We start from the raw sequence: 23,472 nt of genomic DNA on the forward strand, positions 1-23,472 counted from the left end.
GCATGGACAACGCGCAGTTCATACAGGAGCAGGAGCCTCCTCCGACTCTGAGCCCTCTCAGCCCTCCCTCTCCAGGGATGCTACGCCAACAGCCGTCAGTCTCCCTGCGAACGCCAAAGTCCCGTCCATTCAGTGGGAGACTGCACATCGACGTCCAGGATCAGGAACAGGCTCAGAGTCAAAGCGTCGGCCAGTCACAGGAACAGGAAGCTGTAGCGCCTTTAGTTGAGAATGAAGCGACGTCCCCAACTGTGCTGAGGGGAAAAGTACGCTCCGGGTCCGTGAGATCGTCCAAGCCGCGTCCTTTTGGAGGCAAGTTGAGGATAGACGTGGATGCAGCGGAGATGGCGGCAACCCCGATCATTGGATCGCCTCTGGGTTATTTTCCTTCCAAGAAGTTGCCGTCTATTACTCATGAAGACCATCCGGTGTCCATGTTTAATGCTGGAGAGAGTCACGTGGGTAGCGGGTTGCTGACCGCTGCGTCGCCCTTCTTGGAGTACGGGATGATCATAAGTCTTGTGTGTGATGATAGAGGGGGGATTGTTACAGCGGAGGGATTCGCGTCACGCACTGTGAAATTGGAGAAATTAAACTATGGAGTGGAAGCACCGAGCACGAGACTTGGGCTCGGGGGGATAGAGGAGCGGCGATTGTTTGCAGAAGGAGGGTTCCGATTGTTGCCATGTCCATTTCGTGACTGCTTGTTTGAAGTGGTGCCAAAGATGACGTACGATGCGACCATTGCGTTGAGGTCGCTGGTGGAAGATACGAGTCAAACTTCGAGACGACCAAGTCATCAACATAAGCTAGATAATTTGCAGTTCAAAAGTGAAGCTGAAACCCGCTTGAACGCTATGATGTACAAGAAGCTGAAAGGTACACAGGTGATCTACGGGCAGGTGAGGTTGAGTTGGAGAATGTGAAGTCTGTCGTGGCATGATGATGTTAATGCTAACCTTGTGGCCTCCTGCAGACTATCCAACTAAGACACATGAAAAGTGGCAAGTACGTCTCGTTGGACCCTTCACCCATTCCTTTTCGTGGATCGGAATATGCCCCGGTACGCATGATTCCGTATCTAGCTGTATTTGACTGATCTCTAACTGTGTCTTTAGGTATTTCTAGATAACGGGGGGCCAAGCTGCCACTTTAATATTCTGCCTCGTTTCAAATTACGATCGAAAGGTGCACCAGTTCAGCTCACAGACCAAGTATGTGTGGAATTCTGCGATCTATGCTTTCACTGTGATAGACCGTCTCCACTAAATGTCTATGTTGGTACAGATGATCTTGACGGGGGGAAGCGAATATCAACCGTATAACTTGTTTGTTTCAAACCGAAACACAACCGATGGATCGTCAAGTGGAGTTGTTGGATCGAGCGTACATTCGTCACAATGGAGAGCTCTACACTATGATACCCTGGATGGAGAGAGCTTTACTGCGGGTGGTGATGTGAGCTTAACATTCAAGCATGAGGACAGGCTTCGCGCTGGGTCCTGCATCCGATTATTCCATCTAGAGTCGAGCTCGTGGCTTGGATTCACCGGTACAGAAGCTCAAGGTTCACTAGGTGGTCAAGTCACGCTTCAATACAGCGACGAAGGCGAGCAGGAGGATGGTACTAAAAAGGCTCTGTCCTCCGACTCTCTATGGGAAGTAGAGCATGTTTTCGTGTACGAAGGGGGGCAAATTAAATGGAGAGAGGGCATCACTCTTCGTCATCTCTTAACAGGAAAATATCTGGCGGTTGCGCATCAGCAATCGCCACGTGCAACTACTCGACCTGGTACAACCACGCGCCTGTCATCCCACGTATGTGCTCAAGCCGTTGCTCAAGACCAACCGCAACTTTTCCGATTCATTCCCACTGCTATTGCAGACGAAGAGTGCGTCAAACTATCTGTCTCCTTCGTACGACGGTGTCTAACACTCATCGTGTGTGTTCTTACTAGGACTCAAATTGAAAATGAAGATGTAGTGTTGATTCAGCACCAGCGGACAAACAGCTTCATTCATTCCATTGATACTCACGCTTCTACTATGGCAGATATTCGGTTGTCGTCAAAGCCACTTGCTCATAGTACGAATTCGGGTAAGGGCGGAGTTAACTCGGGGGGAGCTTCATTTACCGTTGTAACGCTACATGGAGTTCGAGATGAAGACGCATTCAAGATCGTCACTGTGCCTCAATCGGAAGTGACCGACACCCTGTTGCTAGTGTCGTACAAACACGCTCTGAAGCTGTTTCTGAACCAGTTTGACCTGAGTTTCCTTAGCGAAGATCGTTCTTGTCTTCGGTTTGTCCGGGAAAAGACTGTTGGTGTTTTTAAACGTATCGAAGGTGTTCTTACTGAGCTAATCGCTTTTTGTATCAAGGCCGAGGAAGAATCTGTTGACCAGCTTCGATGTCGCCAAAGTCTCTTTCGGACCTACCAGTACATTGAGCTGCTGATCGAAATGATCAAAACACCATTTCAGAGTTATGGGGGGCCATTTTCGATCGAGGATGTTTGCTCGTACAATGATGAATACATGCATTCATCCCGAGATAACGGGGATGATAACGATGAGCTGGAAATGACAGGGTCCCCTGTTCGTTTAAGGACAGACTCACGCGCTGCTTTCCGACTGAATGATGTGTCACCGAATAACAGAGGGTTGATTTCTCCAAGGCGTTCGGTGTCGATTCAGGACAACTCGTGGAGGCGTAAAAGTACTACTGGTGGGTCTGCTTCTCGGCTGGAAATACACACGGCAGCGATGCAAAGCCTCAACCGCATCATACCTGCTATCAATATCCTGCTACTCCATATTTCTTGGGCGAACCGAACGAATGAGCTTTACGTGGTGAAGGTAGCGATGCCTGCTTTGATGGAAATGCTCGGGAACGGGTTTCAAACGTCGTTGCCGTTGTCGTATCTGCTTCGCGAAAACCGGAATTTAGTGGAATCAATTACTGGATATGCTGGCATTATCCGTAACTTTTTTGAGCTTATAGCCACACGAGGGAAGTCCATACGGTATATGCAGTTTTTGGTCGCATTGTGCACTTCACGAGGCAAAGGTGTGCCGAAAACGCAAGAAGCGATTTGTGAGCTACTTTTCAATCCTGCCAACGGGTATCGTGATGATGTAGTTATTCCAATTCGTCCGTCAGAAAATGGGTTTGATATCTGTATTTCCAGCCATCTCTCATCGTCTGAAACCAATCCAGACATTGAAGTCATGTTCAATCGATCTGCAAAACTAAATGAAGGAGACACGAGCACTGGAAAATGGATGTCACTAGCTACATTTTATGAAGAGTACTATGTGAAAGCGAAGCACCGTGCACTCGGTCAATACTGCTACGGATTGTTTCGCCTCTACGTTTCGTTATGCCTGGACCGAAACTACGTGAGCATCGAGTACATCCAAACGGCATTTCCACGAGAAAATGTTCTTTACTCTGTGATGGACCCCCTGTTGTCGCGCTCGTTACGGTCTGTAATGATGGACTTGCTGCGGGTAGCTTACGTCGATTGCGAGCCTCAAAAGGCAATGTCTTGTCCAAACTACACTCGCATTTGGACGGACATTGGGGCAACCGCAGCGAAAGCTCTTCCGGGCTTATCGCACACTGGATATTCGCAGGAAGAGCTAGCGTTTTTCTCATCTCTCAAGGAGTTTTGTTTCACCTATCTTGATCGTCTTCAAGGGGCTATCGTGATCGATGAAATCCCCGAAAATGAACTAACGCTCTCCATTCTTCGCGTTTCTCGAAAAATGACCGAGTTTGGAATGTACTCTACGGAGGACGAACTTTCTCGCTTTGTGATTCAACTGTTTGATCTTCTTGACGAGCGAACTGATTTCGTGCGTGAACCCCTAGACACCAACAACACCGAACACTTCGAGCAAAAGAAGACAAAAGGATACAACTCGTCCGGATCTCTTAAGTTTCCGTCTGCGCTGCGTTTACGGCAAGGTTCTTCTCCGATGAAATCTCGAGCATTGTGCCTTCCGACGTTATCATCAATCCCTCAACACCGAAAGGCTCCCATGGTATCTGGGGGAGTAGCTTCTCAACCTGTTATCCATTTGAAAGATACTGTGCTTTTTGATGGTGCGGGAGCTATGTCCAGTATCCGCGTCACCAAGGAGCGCGATGCATCGAAGCAATACATTTCTACTGGTAGCGATGGCTCGCACACTTCAACTGGAGAAAATGGCAGCTCCACTGCAACTCTTGAAAGCAGTCCTCATCGGCACCTCAACAGGCTACTCATACACAAACCCGACGTACATGCTGTTCACGTTGTCAATGTTCATGAGATGAACGAGGTCAATCGAGTTGTCATGGAGATGAAGGATGAGATTTGCGCGATATTTCTTCTTGTTGACCAGATCCGTGTCGACTTTCTTATCTCGACGCTACTAGCATCATTTCAAGCTCGACATGGCGGCCCGCCAACAAGTTCGCCAACGCGGCATCGTGATCCAGATGCAATTCACACCGCACTTTTTGACGATGCCATTGTGAGAGAAACTGTCTCGAATGCTTTTGCCACGCCACCGCGTGGATTGGATCTTATGCCGTATGGGCATAACGACAAAATGTCACCTCTTTCGGTCTATCTCTTTGGCTCTAAATCTTTAGAGTGCAAGTTGTCGCTAACGAAACTGGGAAAGAGAGCAGCGACGACAATTTTCATGCAGATGCTCATGTACGAGTATCCACCGCTAGTATCTAAGGCTTTGGAGCTGCTGCTTCAACAGTACAATCAGCATGATCAGTTCATGAAAGAAATGCAAAATGTGCAGTTGCTCGTCTCGGAAGAGACCATACTTATCTACAATAAGTTGAAGGGCGATGTCGACGAACTTCGGCGACTGGCTGAAACTACAGAAGTTTGGATGGATTTAACGTCGAGGTCAGACTTCGAAAAGGCCTCTTCGGTTTGTCAATTATTACAGTCATTAGTGAAAGTAATTGAGCATACCAACACCGATACCGCAGTCACTACAGTCCAGCCGAGACCAGGTGGGGCTCGCCGTGCACTCCGAATACACCCCCCGGGTACGACAGAGGACGAACCCAATGAAGACGATGCCAATTCTGCTGCGGATTTTCTTGCCACCAATTCGAAGTGCGCTCCAAAGCAAGCACTGCGCTCGGAGGTTGATGTTCGTAAGCCTGTTCATCGGTTTAGTGTCGATAAGCAACCTCCCAATCGAAAGCTGAAAGTCCAGAGTGATGGATACGTCCTGAATCCAGCCATCGGTTGTGTGAGCCATCTTTCGGGCTGCCACGACATTGTACATCATTTGTGGTCGATTAGTCAAAGTGGTGCAGGCGATACCTTGCCCACAAAGGGAGAAACAAACAACGATGGCCGGGTGTTTGCGATGGAAGCTCGACGTCTATTGCGAAACTTGAGAGCTGCTCAATTCGTGCTCAGCATGTTGATTGATGGTGCTCATTTCTATGAAGGGCACCTATCTGACAGCGATGGGCAGCAGCACTCACCAGGGTCTCCGACTACACGGTCTAGAACTAAACTCCAAAAGCGGCAGCGCGACCAGATTCGAGGAGTCTTTGGGCATGCTATGCGTTTTTTACGCGCGTTTTGTATGGGTGACACAGAAAACCAGGCTTTGGTTGCACCTCACGCGACAATGATTGCACAGTATGTTCATGAACTTCCAGTTGCTCAGGAACTCCTTGTGGCGATTTATGGAGGCAATTTTGCGCTGTACAAAGCAGTTCCTACGGAGCTGATCAATACGTTCGTGGGACGCTTGATTCACGACGGCCCAGATCCTCGGTATCTCTTCTTCCTGGAAACCCTGGTGCTTTGCAGTGAACAGCCCATTGTTGAGAACCAGCTACTAGTCCTTTTTCAACTTGTCAAGAGTTTCGAAAATGGGAAGGTTCTGCAAATGTTTGACAATGCATCACAAGCCGTTGGGCTGCTAGGGGGTTTGCTCAGACGATATGCCTGCCTTTTGAAGGGAAGGATGGATGCAAGCCGACGATTTCAGCAGGAAGCGGCCGCCCATCCGCACCCAGTTGCAACAATGGATTCATCGTCTACGGTTCAGTCGGACGATTGTAGCACAGCCACGGCTCCATCCGACAACGTCGCTGATAGTGGCAAGATGCTCGAATATCACGTGCGACTTCTTCACCTGTTTGCTGCTTGTGGTACTGGTAAAAACACAAGGGTGCAAGAAATATGCCAACAGATTTTACCTCTTATGAGTGTGCTAGATCTTCTGTGCCATGATGACTGCACTGAAGGAGTTCAACTTGCGCTGTTTCGTTTCTTGGACCAAATTTTCTTGACTGCCGACGATATCGAAACTCCAGGAGTGGATGATCTTTTGCAGATCATGATGGCGTTAAGTCAAGTTTGTGAGCGGCGAGTTATTCAATACTTGTCGTACATCCACATGAAGGATTACAATCGGCAGGCGACTCTATCGCTTCGAAAAAACAAGTCGAAGGTGGGGAAAATGTTGGGCTTGTCCACACAGAAACCGCCGGAGTCGGCGCCCTTGTATCTGGTTCTCTTTTCGGTTATTCCTACGCTGTATTCGTTTATTCAGCAGTTTTCAAGCTTTGTCGACAACAATGAGGAGGCTCAGTATTACCTTCTTCGTTTCAACAGTTGCGTGGCTCTGCTGCTGGCGGTATGCGCGACGAGCAAATGGCACCTATCCACTGAAGCTGTAGCCAATCTCGAAGAGTTCATATATGTGATCGACAAATCAGTTCGCCCGAACATGCTACAACGCCAAACTCCACTTCAGATGTCCCTTGAGCAATCATGGTCAGTGTCGTTCAAGTACCGAGAGCGACTTGACTGCTCATCATTGAATTGTGAGCGTGATCTTTCGGAAATGCTTCAGTGGGCTCTCGATACGCGCGAACAAGAGCGTAATGATGATGTGTTAATAGAGTCAAGCAGCACGCGATATGAAGGAAAGCCCTCCAGTTTATCTGAGGCCTCCCTGAGTGGAACCATAGAGCGCAGTCCCTTGGGCCACGCTACTCGGGAGAGCTTTAAACTGGTAAATTATAATGACTCCAATGAAGCTGAAGGCAAACCATCTACCGACGCCCTTGCTAAAAGACGCACAACAGCGACTGCCTCTTACAAGTTGGACAGCCTTAGCACGAATAAACCTGTCGCGTGGGGGGATGGAAGCCCCCAACAATCGCCTCAAGAAAACAAAGAGTTACCGCAAGCACGTTTTGGTAGTGTGGTAAAATCTGAAAAAACTATTGAAGCCGTCGAAACAAAAAATCGAGGGAGGCTTCTGCATCGGCTTTCCCCGAGGCGATATTACGAAGGATTGCGATCTGGTAAAGGTCGATTGCCGTACTTGAGCCCTAGGAAAGAAACCGCGATAACGCCGTTCTTCAGCTTGAACTTACTTGAGCGTCGAGTTTCAGACGTCTCTATCGGACTAAGTTGCCACGAGCAACCCGAAAGCATGTATTTTCTTGCTCGCCAGCAGCAACAGTTTAGCGAGCTTGACCAATTTCTTTCGTGGCTACAAACGCACCCTAGAGTACATAGTGCAATGCGGGACGAACTCAATCAGATGGTGCAAGGCATCCTGGGCATCGAGATGTCGATGAAAGAGGAATATGACCCTCATGTGCACTTGAGAAATGCGTGGCTATCCTTTGATTTGGTGGTAGCTAAACTTGTAGAACACGTGGAAGCACTACAAGATCCGAGCTACCTGAAGACAAATTTGACGTTACTGAACGTTTTCTGTCGGATGATTTATGCTGTCGAGGACACCGAGGAACGTCACAAGATGCAAGTAAAGCTGAACCAACTGGGCGTGACTCGGCTAATAGTGCAGCTGATTGCTTCACGCGATAATGATGCACTGTTTGCAAGTAGTATCGAAGTGGGTGTCGCTCTCTTGGATGGTATGAACGCCGAAGTGCAGGAAAGTTTCTACAGCTATTGGTGTGAGTCAGCGAATGAAAAGTTTTTCGGGCGTATTCAAGATCGGATTGAAAAGGCTTGCAAGCTGATCCACAACGTTGATCGAGCTAGTGTTGGTGCACTTACGATCCCCCGCATTGACACGAGCGCTGATGTCGTACTGGACTGTCCAGGGGACGGAAGTGATTTTAAAAAGATGCGCCAGCGTCAATCCATGTTTGGTCTCGACCTCGATCATGCGGGTGTTGCCGCGTCGGCTGCCGCTGATTTGTCTGGGGCAAAATGTCTGGGGGCTCCTATCACCTCCATCTTTCGCTTCCTTCAGCTTCTTTGCGAAGGACACTACCTTAATGCACAGCGCGCTCTGATTGCTCAGCCGAATACACAGGTCTCCGCAAACTTGGTAGAAACCACGACGTCATTTCTCCTGGACACGTATTTGGCCCTTACAGATCTGGACATGGGTCTTATCACGCAACTGTTTGAGACGATCACAGAGTATTGTCAAGGTCCGTGTGTTGAAGCTCAGGAGACAGTCGCTAACTACAAATTTATCAGTGCTGTAAACGCGCTATTGACCCATTCATTTGAGCAACGGGATGCACGAATACAGCTCGCAGTACACCAGTTGCGAGCTTCCATCGTGGTTACGCTGCTGAGCCTCCTGGAAGGTCGGAGCGACTGTGTGATACACTCCCAGCTCGTACAGGAACTCAATTTCGAGGCGTTGAAAATAAATTTGGTGGAAGTATACTTGCACTTCCTCCGGAATCATGGAACGTACGCTGGAAATGCCAAGTGCAGCCAGGATTTTTACCTAACAATGGGGTTCAATATCTATATCCTGCTTCAGCAGCTAGCTGACCAGCATCCACACTACGCCTGGTGGATTCCTCCACCTAAAGGTGACGAACTGCAGGGAAATCAAATATCCGTGCCGCCTCAATCTGCTCACGGCAAAATACTTTCTGGCGGCGATATTGATGACAACAGTTCGCCAGACTATCGTGACGCATTTCGGTTCTTTCAGGCAAACTGTGGTAAGGTTGAAGTCGTGTGGGATCATCATCGATCTTCAGCGCAAACTCACTCCGAACGCGCAGCAGCAAGAGGTAATATCATCGCAAAATCAGAAGGAATACTCTTTGATGGCAGCACCAACATGATGAAGATCCCGGCCCCCGATTCGGATGAAATCGGTAAGAGCACCGCGGGTGCTCTGATCCCGTTCTACTTTCCGATTCATCCAATTTGTTTCTGCCTCACTGAGAAGTCCAAGAAAAAGCTCGTGTGGGATGTATCCAGAGGAGCCGACAAGCTTTCTGACTTCTACGCACGCTCCGACAAACTTGTGGATGAGATGACACATCAGAGTCATCTACAGCACCACGTTCATGTGGCATGGATAGCCAGGAAGGTGGAAGAGATCAAGCGTCTGTCATTTACTCTTGCGGTGCTTATCAATTTGGTTGTGCTGCTGTTTTACAGGGCTGCAGGAATTTACTCGAGACCTTTTCCAGCGAGCGAAGTTACTTTTATTCACCCATGGGGCCACACTGTAGAACCTCCGAGGCCGTCCTTGTGGATTGATGCTGGTCTATCGCTGGCAGGGACACTTCAAATTATCCTGTATAGTATGGTGTTGTTCTGTTACATGCTCAACTCAGCGCCACTATTGATCAAAAAGGGCTGGAAACGCCGCCATCGAAAGGAGCAAGCCAAACGTTCCAAGCACTCAGTCAACAGTTCGCACCATAGAGCTGTCGAAGGAAAAGAGCGCGAGTCATTCCAGGACACAGAAAACTTGTTGCGATCCCTGCGTGAACGGGAAGATGAGTACAACTACTTGTTCCTTCCATCTTCCGTCCGGAAGCGGACAGTCCTGAAAAATCGAGAACCAGCATCGCCTCGTATCACTCCATCAATTTCGCCGGTGGATGATGGCTCAGCGAAAGTTGGAGTTCCACGAAGCCGACTTCGTGATCGAGTTGAAATAGTGGGCATCTCGTTTTACTTCCTTGTCCGCAGTCCGCGCGTGATGTATGCACTGATGCAGATATTCATCTCCGTGTTGGGTTCGTACGTCAACAAGCTCTACTTTGCGTTCCTGCTTCTTGATGTGGTGGATCGCTACAAGGACCTCAACAATGTCCTAAGGTCTATCTCGCGGCCTGCGAAGGCACTCGGTGTGACAACGCTGCTCTATTTGATTGTGGTTTACGTGTTTGCCGTCGTGGGGTTCTTTTTCTTTCGGGAAGACTACACACCGGAGGATGAACTCACAGAAGCTCAACGAGAAGGTCGAGCACCATACACTTGTCAGCGGCTATTCCAGTGCTTTCTTGTGAGTCTTGACCAAGGATTAAAAAGCGACGGGGGACTTGGCACCTTTCTCCGACAACTTCCGTTGGGAGGCACCGTGCATTCCTATGGTCGTTTGGCATTCGATGTGATGTTCAACATCATACTAGTCGTCTTGCTCCTGAACCTGGTTTTCGGAGTGATCATTGACATGTTCGCTTCCCTGCGTACAGAAGACCTGGAAACAAAGCTGGACATGCAAGAACGCTGCTTCATCTGCTCTATTGACGCATACACGTTTGACCGCTCTACGAAACGAGGTTTTCATGACCACATCTCGCGCGACCACAATATGTGGCATTACCTGTACCTCTTCGTGCATATTCGCAAGAAAAGCATCACAGACTACAACGGACTAGAGCTGTTCCTGGCCATGCGCATGGCTAAGAAGGACATGTCCTTCTTCCCTACTCATCGCGCCTTGTCACTTACGAAGCGGGGGGATCCGGAAGAGGATACTGAGACGGACTTCGCATTCGATGACGATCGCTTTTACGCACCCAGTTCAGGCTACGGCTCCAAACGCTACGCAGGGGATGCTCCTTCCAGAGCAACGTCGTTGGTCTCCGGAGCTGCACTGTCGCGCCGGATTTCGGAGCAGTGGCGAGTTCGAGCAGAGAGCAAACGGAATAGTAGCGTCACCTTCCAAACTGGAGCGCGCTCCGTTGAATATTCGGACCCGATGATTCCTAGCGTGCAAGCGCTTGATCGAGCCACGTTGGGAAAGCTCGAAAGGATAGAATCAACGATCAACACGTTAGCAAGCGCGCAGACGGAGATCAAAGAAGCGCAGCGGCGGTCAGAAGAGCGATACGCAGAGCTTCTGGACAGCATTTCAGCTTGGCAACAGCAGCAGTCGGTCTCACTAGGACGCTTTCCGACGCCTACAACGAGCATGTCGGGGCTCTCAACCAGTGGGTCACCGCCACGGGTCTCTCGGCATCCTTCTGTGCGATCAGCGGGCTCCATCACACCGCGCATTTTCAACTTTGAGTCCGTGACAGACAACGTCGAGGAGGAATCGGAGCTTCATGATTCACGGCAGCCTTCGTTTGCGTCGTCGCTAGAAACGAGTTCCATGACGTCGAACCTGTCGCGTGCTGTGGCTGAGTCGATCACCCCACGCGCATTGGACATTGACACGGCAAGTGTCTTGGAGGAAGAAGAAGGCGGCAACAGGCCCAGCTTTCTTGATGAAGGGCAAGATTGGTTTTCGGCATCACCCGAGCACCATGGACCAGCTCCTTCACCGCAAAATGCACCACATCGTCAGCGCGGGGCCTCGTCACTTACCTATCACCTTCTTCCGGTTTCCGACGATAGGCAAAGCGAGTATTCTGCATCACCCGATCTGTTAACACTAGCACAGGGTGCACCAAGACATGCAGATGAAAGCGAACAGCAAGCGCAGCCACGCTCTCGAAAGCCAGGCACCGTGACGCCCCGCGTCTTCAACTTTGAGTTCGTTTCCGACGAAGAGGAGGAGACCAAGGAAGGCAGTCCAAGTCCAAGTCCACGCAAATCGTCAAGAGCACAACGGAGGTCATGAACGAGCAATTAAAGCCAAATACACGTGTCCCCCGTGCTCTCGTCGCTTCATCTATACTGCTTGTTGCTTGATGGCCGATTTCGCAGCCTACTCCGCGACGCTGGGGCCCGTCGCGAACGAGTGCAGCGCAAAGAGCACGAAGAGGACGCCGCCTACAAGCGTCACGGTCCGCTCCGAGATGCGCGTGGCCAGGAACTTGCCTCCCACGACGGCGATGCCCGTGCACATCGAGTGGCCGAGGATCGCACCAAGCGTGACGCCGAACGCGTCCTTGGTGGCCGACAGCGTCACCGTCGCGATCTGCGAGCGGTCCCCCCATTCCGCCAAGAACGTCATGAGGAACGTCTGCGAAAACACCTTCATCATGCCATCCGTCGCGGTCTCCGCCTTGGCCAGGCCTTCCTCCACATCTCTGCACAACAAACACAGCCAAAAACAATAAGTTCACCTCCGAAAACTAGTTAAAAAATGCTCCATACTCCTGGACTGCGTCCTCGTCCTTCTTGCCCATGAGCTCCTCCTCGACCTCTGTCAACTCGTCCGACGGCCCCCTAAAAACCAATAAAAACATCAGCACCTCCGAAACAACAAAAAGTATATAATAAACATACGCAGCGTTCATTTCCCGCGCGTCGTACAGCATCTTGACCCCAAAGACCACAAACAGCACCCCGCCCAGGTAGTGCGTCAGGTTCGGGGGCAGGAACTTGGTGGCCACCACGCCCATGACCACGGACAGTACCGTCATCACAATGAGTGCACCAATGGCGCCCGCAAACACGACGACGCGATCCTTCTTCATGCTCAGAATGGCCGCGATGAAGAACGTTTTATCCCCGATCTCCGTGGCCCAAATGGTCAGAATGCCGCTCATGAAGCCCGACCAGAACTTGTGCGGCCCGTTGCCGGTGCGCAGCTTGGGGCGCGGGGCCCACGCGGCGGCGGCTTCGGATGGAAATGCGCCTAGAAATGGGTTCAGTACGCCCTTGAGCGCGTCCGTGAAGGCCGCGAACTCCTTTTGGTCCACGACGCCATTGTGGTCGGCGTCCGCGCGGTCAAAGGCCGCCGTGGGGACGGCCGAGTGGACCACGGCGGGCGTGGCCACGTCCGCTTCGTTGGCCCCCGCGGCTGGGGGTGCGCCCTGCGAGGAAGCGACGGCGAAGAGCAGCGCCAAGACCGGCAGGAAGAGACGCGGCATGACGAGCGAAAGTTGGTGTGCGCACCTCCAAATAATGGGACGTCACTATTCTGCGACCCGGTCCCAAATCCGTAAACTTACCCAAAATCAGGCAAAAAGTTACTCTGCTGGATAAAATACTCGCGTCAGCATAATAGCCACACGTGACGTAGAGAGGAGTCGTCTTCTTTTCGACTCGAGTCCGAGGAGGCAAGTGCTTTGGAGTGTTTCATCGGGTAGGATTGACAACGTATGGACGGGCCTACGCTCCCTGATCGCTAGCGCTCGTCGACTCGTTGCAGGGTCAACCAGTTGCAGTAAGCTATCAGTTGGTAAATGTACAGGTATTCTTTCGCCACTGTGAATTCAATCGCCCCGTTCCTAATGCTGCTGTTGAGTTGCAAACATGTCAACTTGATCACACACTCAACGTGGATATCCTCCAGCTGTACGCAGGGCCATCAAATCTGCGGGACGTGATGGTCATTCAGCAACACTATTAATAAGGAAATGCTAGAAACGTATATGTAGCTGCTTGACATCAACGATGTCTCTGCATGGCGCCAACCGCAGATGGTATAGTTGGATGAACAAGCTGTGCATGTATGCTGCTACTGCTATCTGCTTCGTGGTCCTCGCTGTCACCCAACAGCACTTAAGTTATCCAAGAGACTCCATCTATCCCAAGATCGACTTTGCCACACACACACACACACACAAAGTTACAAGCTTTTCTTTTCGGCGGGCAGTGCAACGAAAGCGGCGTTGAACCATTTAATTCATGGACGAGTTTTGCTTCACTGAATCAAAACGGCAACGTTAGCATTACAGTAGGGGACTGTGACCCCAGTCTGTGGTAGCAGGCCGGAAGATCGGTCACCGTTTTCTTAGACCGAGTTATGATGGCCGACAGACAATCCAGGTCGCGTTCTGGCCCTCGTGGTCGGTCTTCCCGAGTGCCTCCCGTCCAGCTCGAGTAAGCTTATGAATGAAGCCCGTCGGTACATGCTCTGGAGAGTTTCAAGGTGCCAGGTGTCATGCAAAGTGTCCCACCTCGATCGATCAAATCTGGACAATTATCCCATGTGTCTGGGTGCAACGATCCCCGCTTCGACCGAGGATCGGACCTGCGCCGTCGTTGAAGTCGTGGCGACAGCCCTACCGGTAAGCATGCTCAGGTTTCCTTAAACTTCTCCGCGTCGGCTACGAAGCCTTGAAATGCTGCAGCACTTCTTCGTCACCTTCCGGTGTTTGATGGTGTTTTCAGGAGGAGGTATGGACGGCGATGCCGACATGTAGCCAACCGATTGCTTCGAGAGAGTACGATGTAGCGGGGCACTCTATCTCACGCTGTCATCGCCGGCCTGTTGTTGTCCGGGTCGCACATCGGGCCTTACTTTTACATCTACCGACCCTGCTGTTCCGTTGTCCGCCGCGTGAGTCACGAGTGCAGCGCAGCGTGGCGCCTCGGTTCATTTCCGCTTTTGCCTCGAAAGCCCTCGGCTGCTTTGGTATTCAAGCTGCATCAAGACTACATAATGAACATGGGCAGGAGACGAATGGTGATGGCGCTGTGGTGCGTCCTTGTTGCCCTGCAAGTACTCAGTCATCCGGTGCACGGCCGCACCTCGAACAGCACGACGACAGCTCCGACATCAACCTCCGGCACCCCGACAGTGACCTCAGCATCTTCTTCGGCATCGGGCTCGTATTCGTCAAGCACCGAGGCAACGGAGACTCCGGCAGGAACCGTCGCCGCTGCAGCATCAACCACCACTACGACGTCGTCACCGACCGAAGACACGGCGTACACTTGCAGCGGAGACGAGGTAGCCCGCCTCACGACGCTCAACGAAAACAACCCGTACCTTTGGTCGTCGTGCATTACTTCGGCCGGCATCAGTTCGTACGTCTTCCCTTTCAACGGTGAACTCAGCTACGCTCAGATGGTCGCCATGAGCACCATCGGTTCGTGCGGATACTACTTCCGCGCGGTGCTGCTGGTGCAGCTCCAGGAATGCATCGACGCTAACGTGTACATTCGCACGACGGCGGAAACCGTGCTGCAGCTAGCCGCTACTTCAGGTGCCGCCCCGACTGAAGCCGAAGTGAACGCAGCATTCGCCGTTCGGGAGGCCTACAACTTGGCTCTTCGAGATGGAGACGGCTCCGCTTCCTATTCGGCCACAAGCGGGGCGTCGTCTCTCAGCTGGAACATCGAAGGCGACACCATCGACACGACCGCCTCGGCGACCACAACGGGCCAGTTGCTATTGAGCACGGACTTGCAAGTCATCGGCACCTACTACGCTTCGCCGTCGTCTTCCTCCTCCTCCTCCACAGCTTCCGTACAAGATTCAAGGACGCCAGGACAGAGCACTGACACCTCTAGCGCTGCTCGAAGGGGGGCATCGCCGTGGGTCGTGGCATTGGCAGTCGCTTGCACAGCGTTGCTGTTACACAGGAACTAGGAGCCAATTCAATCCACACTTATCTATCAGCAACCAGCGCACATCCAATTCTGCTCCTACACATGCCTCACAGCAAATCTACCCGACAATCGATCGTCTTTCCCAGCATATCAACGGATCGCTTGAAGCGAAGATGACAAGGATGAAAACACAAACTGTTGGAAGGTGCAACAATGAAAACCAAAACTCTTTCATTTTTCAGATCATCCAAGGTGGCGAGACATCCTGCTAACTATCGTCTCGGCAGCTTGGCCATGCCTGCACATAGTGCTCGGGACATGTCGGGTGAGCGAAGACGCTGAGATTTACCTCGAGCGACTTGGCGCACCTTTCGTCGATGAAAAACGCAGAGTGAGCTTCTTGGTCTTCGCGTGAAGGAGCACTTGACAGGGTGGGTGGCGACACTTACAGCGACGCGCGGACCTCGAGCGTGGCGTCCACCATGTTGCGCAGGGCGGCGATCGTCTCGGGCCACTTGCGGGTCTTGAGACCGCAGTCCGGGTTCACCACGACCTGCTCGGCCGGCAGGAGGTTCAGGAAGCTCTTGAGCTTGTTGACGATCTCCTCCTTGGGCGGCACCACCGGCGAGTGGATGTCGTACGTGCCCGGGCCCAGGTCGCGCTTGTAGCCGATGGCCTTGAACGACCGGATGGTCTCGTCGTCCGAGCGAGCGTTCTCGATCGAGTTGACGTCGGCGTCGATGGCGTCGATGGCGTGCATGCAGTCCGAGAACTCGCAGTAGCACATGTGCGTGTGGATCGACGTCTCGTTCTTGGCGACGGCAGTCGACAGACGGAAGGCGTCCACGGCCCAGTTCAGGTACTCGTCCTTCTTGGCGGGCTTCAGAGGCATACCCTCACGAAGAGCAGGCTCGTCCACCTGGATCACGACGCACTTGGCCGTCTCGAGGTCAGCAACCTCGTCACGCAGGCACAGAGCGAGCTGGAACGCCTGGTCCTTGCGGCTGATGTCCTTACGCGGGAACGACCAGTTCAGGATGGTCGGAAAGGATTGACCAAACCAAACATGTAGGCGTTGGTTCGGCCCAGTTCTAGATGCTGTTGTAGCCAATAGGTTACCAAAAGTGCTGCTCTTGCATCACGCTGCACTTGCATCAACTCCTATCTGCCCAAAATGGCTCTGGTGAAGGTGTTGGGACCAGGTTGGACAAGTCTTTGCCATGTTGGTGAAGCCAGCATAACTGCACTGCTTTGATCCGTAGCCTTTGTACCATCAATGAAGGCCTTGGAAGAGGTTAAAATGGTGGCCAGTGTTGGTTCTCGAGACGACAGCATGGCACAAACCGAACAAACTTGCTTGTATCACCTTCCCAATGCGTTGAGGATTGCTCGCACAGTGACTTGATATGCACAACGTACGCGAAGCACCTCAGCCTACCAAGTCGCACTCAAATCTGCTGCAGATGCCACACCACCCTTTTCCTCTAGCTCGTGTAGTGTAGCCCGCACAGGGACCACGATTACTACTTGCAACTGACCTCGAACACGATGCAGGTTTCGAGTCACGGCCTCGCGCACCGATTCAGGTAAACGAAGTCAATTATCGTTAGCCTGGGGTATTCAGCACATTGCCCCCAGTGCTGGTGTCGACGAGCCTGTAGCGAACTTCATTGGCAGCAGATTGGACCTGGGTCAGCGTGATGAGTTGCACCTCGCAGCGTTGTCAGCTCTCGGCTAGCGACGTCGAGTCCGATCAGCCCACACACAATGATCTGGCAATAGCAAACTACGCCGCACGCCAAAAGGTAACTTCGACATGCCCGAATGAACCCATGTGTCAAAATATCTTGCATTTCGTATGTCAGTTTAACAACCAATGGCCCACCCGCCCTTTTTCACCAATCCAGACCGTCCTTTCTCAAATACTCCTCTCCAATTGGCCAGCACGATCTAAAATTAACCGGCCAGCAAAAGGCCGCCTAATCCCCCTTTATCTTGCACTTTGTATCGCAGTCGCGTTTCCGCCTCAAAGCCCAGGACGAGGAAGAGTTCCACCGTCCTTTGCCGCCCCGACGCTCGCCGTGGGGCCCGCGCACCCGACCACCGACCACAGCAGCAGACCGCCCAGAGACCGCAGACCGCTCGAGACCTCGCGTCCGTCGGGAGAAGGGGCCTCGCTTACCACGAAGGTGCGCAGGATCTGCTAAAGGTTCCTCATGACAGTGTGTGATGCTAACGACGTGGTGGCGCAGACGCCAGCGGAGACGAGAAAAGCCACTGGCGGCCGAGACGTCCCTGAGTTCATCCCTGCGCCTCCAGCCAAGAAGAGGAAGCGGCGCGACGACATGCCGCGCGTATGGCTCCGTCTGGAGCTCTTCGAGCTGGGGCTGCTGCCGCTGCCGTCCAAGCACGCGGCCACGCTCACTGTGGGCAACGTGAAGAAGGCACTGGACGCGCTGCACTCCAAGCTCCAAGCTGCAGGAGACGACGACGCAGTCATGGCCGATGTGGAAGCCTCATTCGTGGAGAGTGACAATCTGAATTCCGTGACGTTCCCAGTGTGGAAGGAAGCGGTGGACGCCATTTTCCAGTGGCGTGAACAGGACTACAAGGCGTTTTGGTTGCTGCTGGTGCAGTTCCATCGGATGATTCCGGTCAAGAACCACGTGCCGGTGGATGCTGCGACCCCGTTGGATGTGGACCAATGTATGGAGAGAGAGGAGGTGCCTGTATTTAAGATGGCCATTTTCCTGTTTATTCAGACGGTGAAACCTCACTCGTGGAGAGCCAAGTACTCGCTGGACTCGTTCAATGCCGTTTGGTACCGTGAACACGCCGAGAGCTTGGCCACGGCGGCGGCCCTCGAGTCTGCAGGTGCCGTGGCAGCTGCGACAGCTCCTAAGTCGCCCGTGCTCAACTCTGTCGGATCTCCGCACATGAGGGGCGCTGCTAGCCCACCCCCGCCACAGTCTCCACATACAGTGGGCATGGCAGACCGCTCGACGGCAGATTCGTACTACCTGGCATTTGTACGCGAAAAACTGGAAGACTTGTTCGGACTGCTGTACCCGTCGGTGGATCTCAAGGACGAATCACAGACGGTCGTAAGCGCAGATCAGATTGACCTCTTGGGTTTCCTGCTATGTCTCGGAGATGCGAACCTTGTTGACGAGAACGTCAAGCTCAGCTCGTGCTACCCGAAGTGGGAGCTGCCGGACGATGGCGACGCAATGGCGGAAGCTGATGGTGCTCAGGAATTCGTGCAGCGCGTGGAAAATGGAGCCAAGGTGTGTCGCTTCTACAAAACTCACCTGTCGCTGAATGAGAAGATGTACCCACCAGTGGGGTTCTCGGTGCCCTCGACGGGTGCTCAGAACAATCTCTCCACGCCTTCTCCGCCTGCCTTCTCACTGAACGGTCCGTAGCTCTGTTTTGCACAGCGGGTATGATCTTCCAGCATACCTGGACCATTGTGTTCTGACAAATGTTGTCGTGGTGGTGGTTTGCTCTTCTGCAGATGACTTTTCATTAGATGGCAGCGCAGACGTGGCTCCCCCACTAGATGAAACGGCAGGTCGTCCTATCATACTGTCTCAGCTCGTAAAAACAACCGTGGTCAAGCGCGCGGCCGAGATTACGGCGTCTACTGATAGCGGCCAACTCCCGGATCTCATCATCTTCTCCTGCCAGGACTCCTACGTCTACATCCTGGGACCTGTTCGATATCCTTTCCACTCACTCATTCCATGTCTGTGCGCTTCATGTGTGCATGATGCTTGTCGTGTATTTGCCAGCTTGTACTGATGTGTATACACTGATGCCAGCCGATGTTATCCTTAACCTTATTTGTTTTGTCTAACACGAATGTGACGATTTCAGCATGCAAGAACTGCCGTATCGTCACGGCGCCAAACACGGGGATTTTGTCAATGGAACGATGTGAAAACGTGCAGCTCACTTCACTTTCTGGCCTCGTTCGCGTCAGGTACGAACGAGTACTAGCGACTTTTGGTTTACAAACATTTTGTCACTCACTCAATTGACCTGCTACCTTTTGTGCTTCGCCTTCTTTTGCTGCAGCAACTGCTTGGACACGCGTCTCAACGTGTACACGTTGTCTCCAGTTATCGTTAGTGGTGAGAACGTCGGCGTGATTCTGGGGCCCTACAACACCAAGTATTCCGGTTTGAAGCAGCAGTTGTCCACCGTGCCGTTCGTGTTTAATGCGGAGTCGCAAGGCAGCTGGAACCTCTACCTAGACCTGGACAGTGAAAAAGGTAAGAATGCTTTCCCAGCGACTGCGTATGCTCTTTCAATTTGCAGTGGCTTATCGTGACCTGCTGCGTACTGGTTCTTCAGATATTACCGACACAGACAAGCCTCCGGTCTCAATTCAGGTGCCCGAGACGTTCCGTGACGTGTGTGTTCCGGTGAAGCCGGCGGCAGGGTCAGGTCCAGCCGAGCGGCCATTCCCGATCCCTCCCGAGTACGTGGCTGCTGTGAGGAAGCAGTATGAGACGGTGGAGTCGCTGCGGCAGCTGGTGACGAGCGACGAGTTCGACCTGACCAAGAAGCGCACGATGGAGGTGGTGATCCAGCTCAAGTTCAAGGAGTGGCTGTCTTCCACCAGCAACGTGCGGCAGATCCTGGACCTCGTGCACCTCGACCGCGCGAACGGAGGCTGCGAGCCTGGCAGTAAGGAGTCGTAGGCGGTGGCAGCGAGACCGAGAACAAAGCTACTCTGACGACTATACTAGATAGAGATCCTTCCGATCGCCGCACACATCAGGCAGACGCACGTAAGTTGACGAACAAAACTCGATGACGTTGTTTCTGAAGTTCATTTGACGGTTTCTGAAGTTGCCTTTCATTTCGACGGTTTCAAGTTGAAGTGTTCTCGGCTGTGATTGGCCGAAACCCGTTCAGCGAATCAGAAGCCGACAAGGGACGTGGCGCACGTTCCGGCGCATTGGCTGTCAGTGCGGATCCTGCAGGCTGGGCGGCTATGGCAGCTCTATTGCGTGGCCCGAGGTCATCCCGCCTCAAGTCCCGCGGCGACCTTCGTAGCCATCCATCCAAGCGCTTCCGCATCCACCGCGAGCCTTTTTGACACCGCATCCCGGTCTCCTCATTCTTGCATTTGCTCGCTGGCGCGCACTTCGAACCTCAAGTCCGTCCCACCAGTAAACCAACACTCTCACATCAAGATGGTCGCCGTGGATAGCGCAACGCTCGGTTTCCCCCGCATGGGCCCCAACCGCGAGCTCAAGTTCGCGCTCGAGAAGTTCTGGCGCAACAAGATCAGCGAGGAGGAGCTCTTCAAGGTCGCGCACGCCGTGGAGGAGGCCAACTGGAACAAGCAGCTCGACGCTGGCGTCAGCCGCGTGGGCGTCGGCCTCTTCTCGCTTTACGACCACGTGCTGGACTGGACGTACTACCTGGGCCTGGCCCCGGAGCGGTTCGCCACGGTCCCCGCCGGTCTGTCGCAATACTTCGCTATGGCCCGTGGCGTGGACGGCATCCCCGCCCTGGACATGACCAAGTGGTTCGACTCCAACTACCACTACGAGGTGCCTGAGCTCAGCGCCAAGTCCTCGCCCAAGGCCAACTTCAGCTCGTACCTGAGCAGCGTCAAGCGCGCTCTGGCCGTGGTGGGCCCCAAGAAGACGGTCCCCATCATCCTGGGCCCGCTCACATACCTGGCCCTGAGCAAGTACGACGGTGCCACCCTCGACGAGCTGCTGGCTAAGGTGCTGCCGCTCTACACGTCGCTCCTGGAAGAGCTTGCTGCTCTCGGCGTCAAGGAGGTGCAGGTGCACGAGCCTTCGCTCGTTGGCGCCAGTGCTGACCAGCTTGCCAAGCACCTGGCCACCGTGTACGGTTCCAAGGACACCAAGGGTGCCATCCAGCACGACGGCGTGGCTATCAACCTGGCCACGTACTTCGAGGAGATCAACCACGACGTGTACCAGTGGTTCGCCACGTCGCCTGTGTCGGCCATCTCGCTCGACTTCACCCGCGGTGACAACCTGTCGGTGCTGCAGAAGTTCGGCTTCCCGGCTGGCAAGCGCCTCGGAGCCGGTCTCATTGACGGCCGCAGTGTGTGGAAGTTCAACCCCGACACGGTGCTGACGCAGGTGGCCGAGATCAAGAAGGTGCTCGCCGCCTCGGAGGGCTCCGAGCTCACCATCCAGACCAGCTCATCGCTGCAGCACGTGCCGTACACGACGGAGTGCGAGAAGGCTCTGAACGCCGGCGAGACCGACGGCCTGCTGGGTGTGCTCAGCTTCGCCTACGAGAAGCTCGCGGAGCTCGAGGTGGTCAAGAAGATCGCCGAGATCGGCGAGGAGGCCGCCAAGGCTGAGGTGGACGCCGCCAAGAAGGCGTGGGCCGTGTACTACGAGAAGAACCCCGCCAAGGCTGCTGTGCAGACGCGTCTCGCTGCCGTGACGGAGGCCGACTTCAAGCGCCCTTCGCCCTTTGCTGAGCGTCGCCCGTCGCAGCTCAAGGGCCTGCCGGTGCTGCCGACCACCTCTATTGGTTCGTTCCCGCAGACCCCTCAGATCCGTGCTCTGCGTCGCAAGCTCAAGGCCGGTGACATCACGGCTGAGCACTACCGCGGCAAGATCGACGAGCAGATTGCCTACAACATTGGCATTCAGGAGGCTCTGGGCCTGGACATCCTTGTCCACGGTGAGCCCGAGCGTACCGACATGGTCGAGTTCTTTGCTGAGAAGCTGGAGGGCTTCGCCTTCACGCAGAACGGCTGGGTGCAGAGCTATGGATCGCGTTGCGTGCGCCCGCCGATCATCTTCGCCGACCTGGTGCGCCCTACCGACATGACGGTCCGCGAGTTCGTGGTCGCTCAGTCGTTCACGTCCAAGCCGGTGAAGGGCATGCTCACGGGCCCCGTGACCATCCTGAACTGGTCGTTCCCGCGTAAGGACATCAGCCGCAAGGACCAGGCATTCCAGCTTGCTCTGTGCCTGCGTGACGAGGTTGCCGACCTCGAGACGGCCAAGTGCGTCGTGATCCAGGTGGACGAGCCTGCCCTTCGTGAGGGTATGCCTCTGAAGCCCGCCAAGAAGGACGAGTACCTGAACTGGGCCGTGGACGCCTTCCGTCTGTCGACTGCCGTCGCCAAGAACGAGACGTCGATCCACACGCACATGTGCTACTGCGAGTTCTCGGACTGCATGCACGCCATCGACGCCATCGACGCCGACGTCAACTCGATCGAGAACGCTCGCTCGGACGACGAGACCATCCGGTCGTTCAAGGCCATCGGCTACAAGCGCGACCTGGGCCCGGGCACGTACGACATCCACTCGCCGGTGGTGCCGCCCAAGGAGGAGATCGTCAACAAGCTCAAGAGCTTCCTGAACCTCCTGCCGGCCGAGCAGGTCGTGGTGAACCCGGACTGCGGTCTCAAGACCCGCAAGTGGCCCGAGACGATCGCCGCCCTGCGCAACATGGTGGACGCCACGCTCGAGGTCCGCGCGTCGCTGTAAGTGTCGCCACCCACCCTGTCAAGTGCTCCTTCACGCGAAGACCAAGAAGCTCACTCTGCGTTTTTCATCGACGAAAGGTGCGCCAAGTCGCTCGAGGTAAATCTCAGCGTCTTCGCTCACCCGACATGTCCCGAGCACTATGTGCAGGCATGGCCAAGCTGCCGAGACGATAGTTAGCAGGATGTCTCGCCACCTTGGATGATCTGAAAAATGAAAGAGTTTTGGTTTTCATTGCAACTTTTTACTGTTTGTTGAGTTTTGCGTCCCCGATGAATTTTTGTAGTAGCACTCCCATGGTTAGCGGATCGGTATGTTGCATTTGTTGTGTGGCTACTTGTGTACGTGAACCTTGTGCGTGCACCCTTGTTGCTTGGAATTGAAATGCCTTTTTGCGGTGCAGTGTACAGCACTTGTTAGCGACAAGTGATTTTGTTGCTGGTATTGGCATTGTTCGAATCAGACCATGCATGGAGAGAGCGCAGAGA

General features: G+C 53.4%; 7 protein-coding genes across 7 annotated transcripts; 5 read left to right on the forward strand and 2 right to left on the reverse strand.

Moving 5' to 3' along the window:
• Positions 1 to 2: 2 nt before the first annotated feature.
• KRP23_8208 (Inositol 1,4,5-trisphosphate receptor type 3) lies at positions 3 to 1,984 on the forward strand (the record flags this gene model as incomplete). Its single annotated transcript, XM_067893619.1, has 6 exons — positions 3 to 902; positions 977 to 1,063; positions 1,119 to 1,214; positions 1,288 to 1,662; positions 1,739 to 1,892; positions 1,959 to 1,984. 6 exons carry the CDS (start codon positions 3 to 5, stop codon positions 1,982 to 1,984), a joined length of 1,638 nt encoding a protein of 545 aa, XP_067743133.1.
• A 7,136-nt stretch (positions 1,985 to 9,120) lies between these two features.
• KRP23_8209 (Inositol 1,4,5-trisphosphate receptor type 1) lies at positions 9,121 to 11,868 on the forward strand (the record flags this gene model as incomplete). Its single annotated transcript, XM_067893620.1, has 1 exon — positions 9,121 to 11,868. One exon carries the CDS (start codon positions 9,121 to 9,123, stop codon positions 11,866 to 11,868), a length of 2,748 nt encoding a protein of 915 aa, XP_067743134.1.
• An 87-nt stretch (positions 11,869 to 11,955) lies between these two features.
• Positions 11,956 to 13,066, reverse strand: KRP23_8210 (Transmembrane protein 165; the record flags this gene model as incomplete). The annotated part of the gene is made up of 3 exons (XM_067893622.1): positions 11,956 to 12,280; positions 12,348 to 12,419; positions 12,480 to 13,066. The coding sequence occupies 3 exons, from the start codon at positions 13,064 to 13,066 to the stop codon at positions 11,956 to 11,958; spliced, it is 984 nt and encodes a 327-aa protein (XP_067743135.1).
• A 1,517-nt stretch (positions 13,067 to 14,583) lies between these two features.
• On the forward strand, positions 14,584 to 15,516 carry KRP23_8211 (uncharacterized protein; the record flags this gene model as incomplete). Its single annotated transcript, XM_067893623.1, has 1 exon — positions 14,584 to 15,516. The coding sequence occupies one exon, from the start codon at positions 14,584 to 14,586 to the stop codon at positions 15,514 to 15,516; it is 933 nt and encodes a 310-aa protein (XP_067743136.1).
• Positions 15,517 to 15,921: 405 nt separating this feature from the next.
• Positions 15,922 to 16,811, reverse strand: KRP23_8212 (5-methyltetrahydropteroyltriglutamate--homocysteine methyltransferase; the record flags this gene model as incomplete). Its single annotated transcript, XM_067893624.1, has 2 exons — positions 15,922 to 16,574; positions 16,748 to 16,811. 2 exons carry the CDS (start codon positions 16,809 to 16,811, stop codon positions 15,922 to 15,924), a joined length of 717 nt encoding a protein of 238 aa, XP_067743137.1.
• Positions 16,812 to 17,352: 541 nt separating this feature from the next.
• On the forward strand, positions 17,353 to 20,185 carry KRP23_8213 (TBCC domain-containing protein 1; the record flags this gene model as incomplete). Its single annotated transcript, XM_067893625.1, has 7 exons — positions 17,353 to 17,386; positions 17,490 to 17,665; positions 17,729 to 18,893; positions 18,994 to 19,198; positions 19,339 to 19,461; positions 19,557 to 19,753; positions 19,836 to 20,185. The coding sequence occupies 7 exons, from the start codon at positions 17,353 to 17,355 to the stop codon at positions 20,183 to 20,185; spliced, it is 2,250 nt and encodes a 749-aa protein (XP_067743138.1).
• Positions 20,186 to 20,683: 498 nt separating this feature from the next.
• Positions 20,684 to 22,987, forward strand: KRP23_8214 (5-methyltetrahydropteroyltriglutamate--homocysteine methyltransferase; the record flags this gene model as incomplete). The annotated part of the gene is made up of 1 exon (XM_067893626.1): positions 20,684 to 22,987. The coding sequence occupies one exon, from the start codon at positions 20,684 to 20,686 to the stop codon at positions 22,985 to 22,987; it is 2,304 nt and encodes a 767-aa protein (XP_067743139.1).
• Positions 22,988 to 23,472: the final 485 nt, after the last annotated feature.

This window comes from Phytophthora ramorum, assembly GCF_020800215.1.
Source record: "Phytophthora ramorum isolate Pr-102 chromosome Unknown Phyram_PR-102_s0007, whole genome shotgun sequence".
NCBI lineage: Eukaryota > Oomycota > Peronosporomycetes > Peronosporales > Peronosporaceae > Phytophthora > Phytophthora ramorum.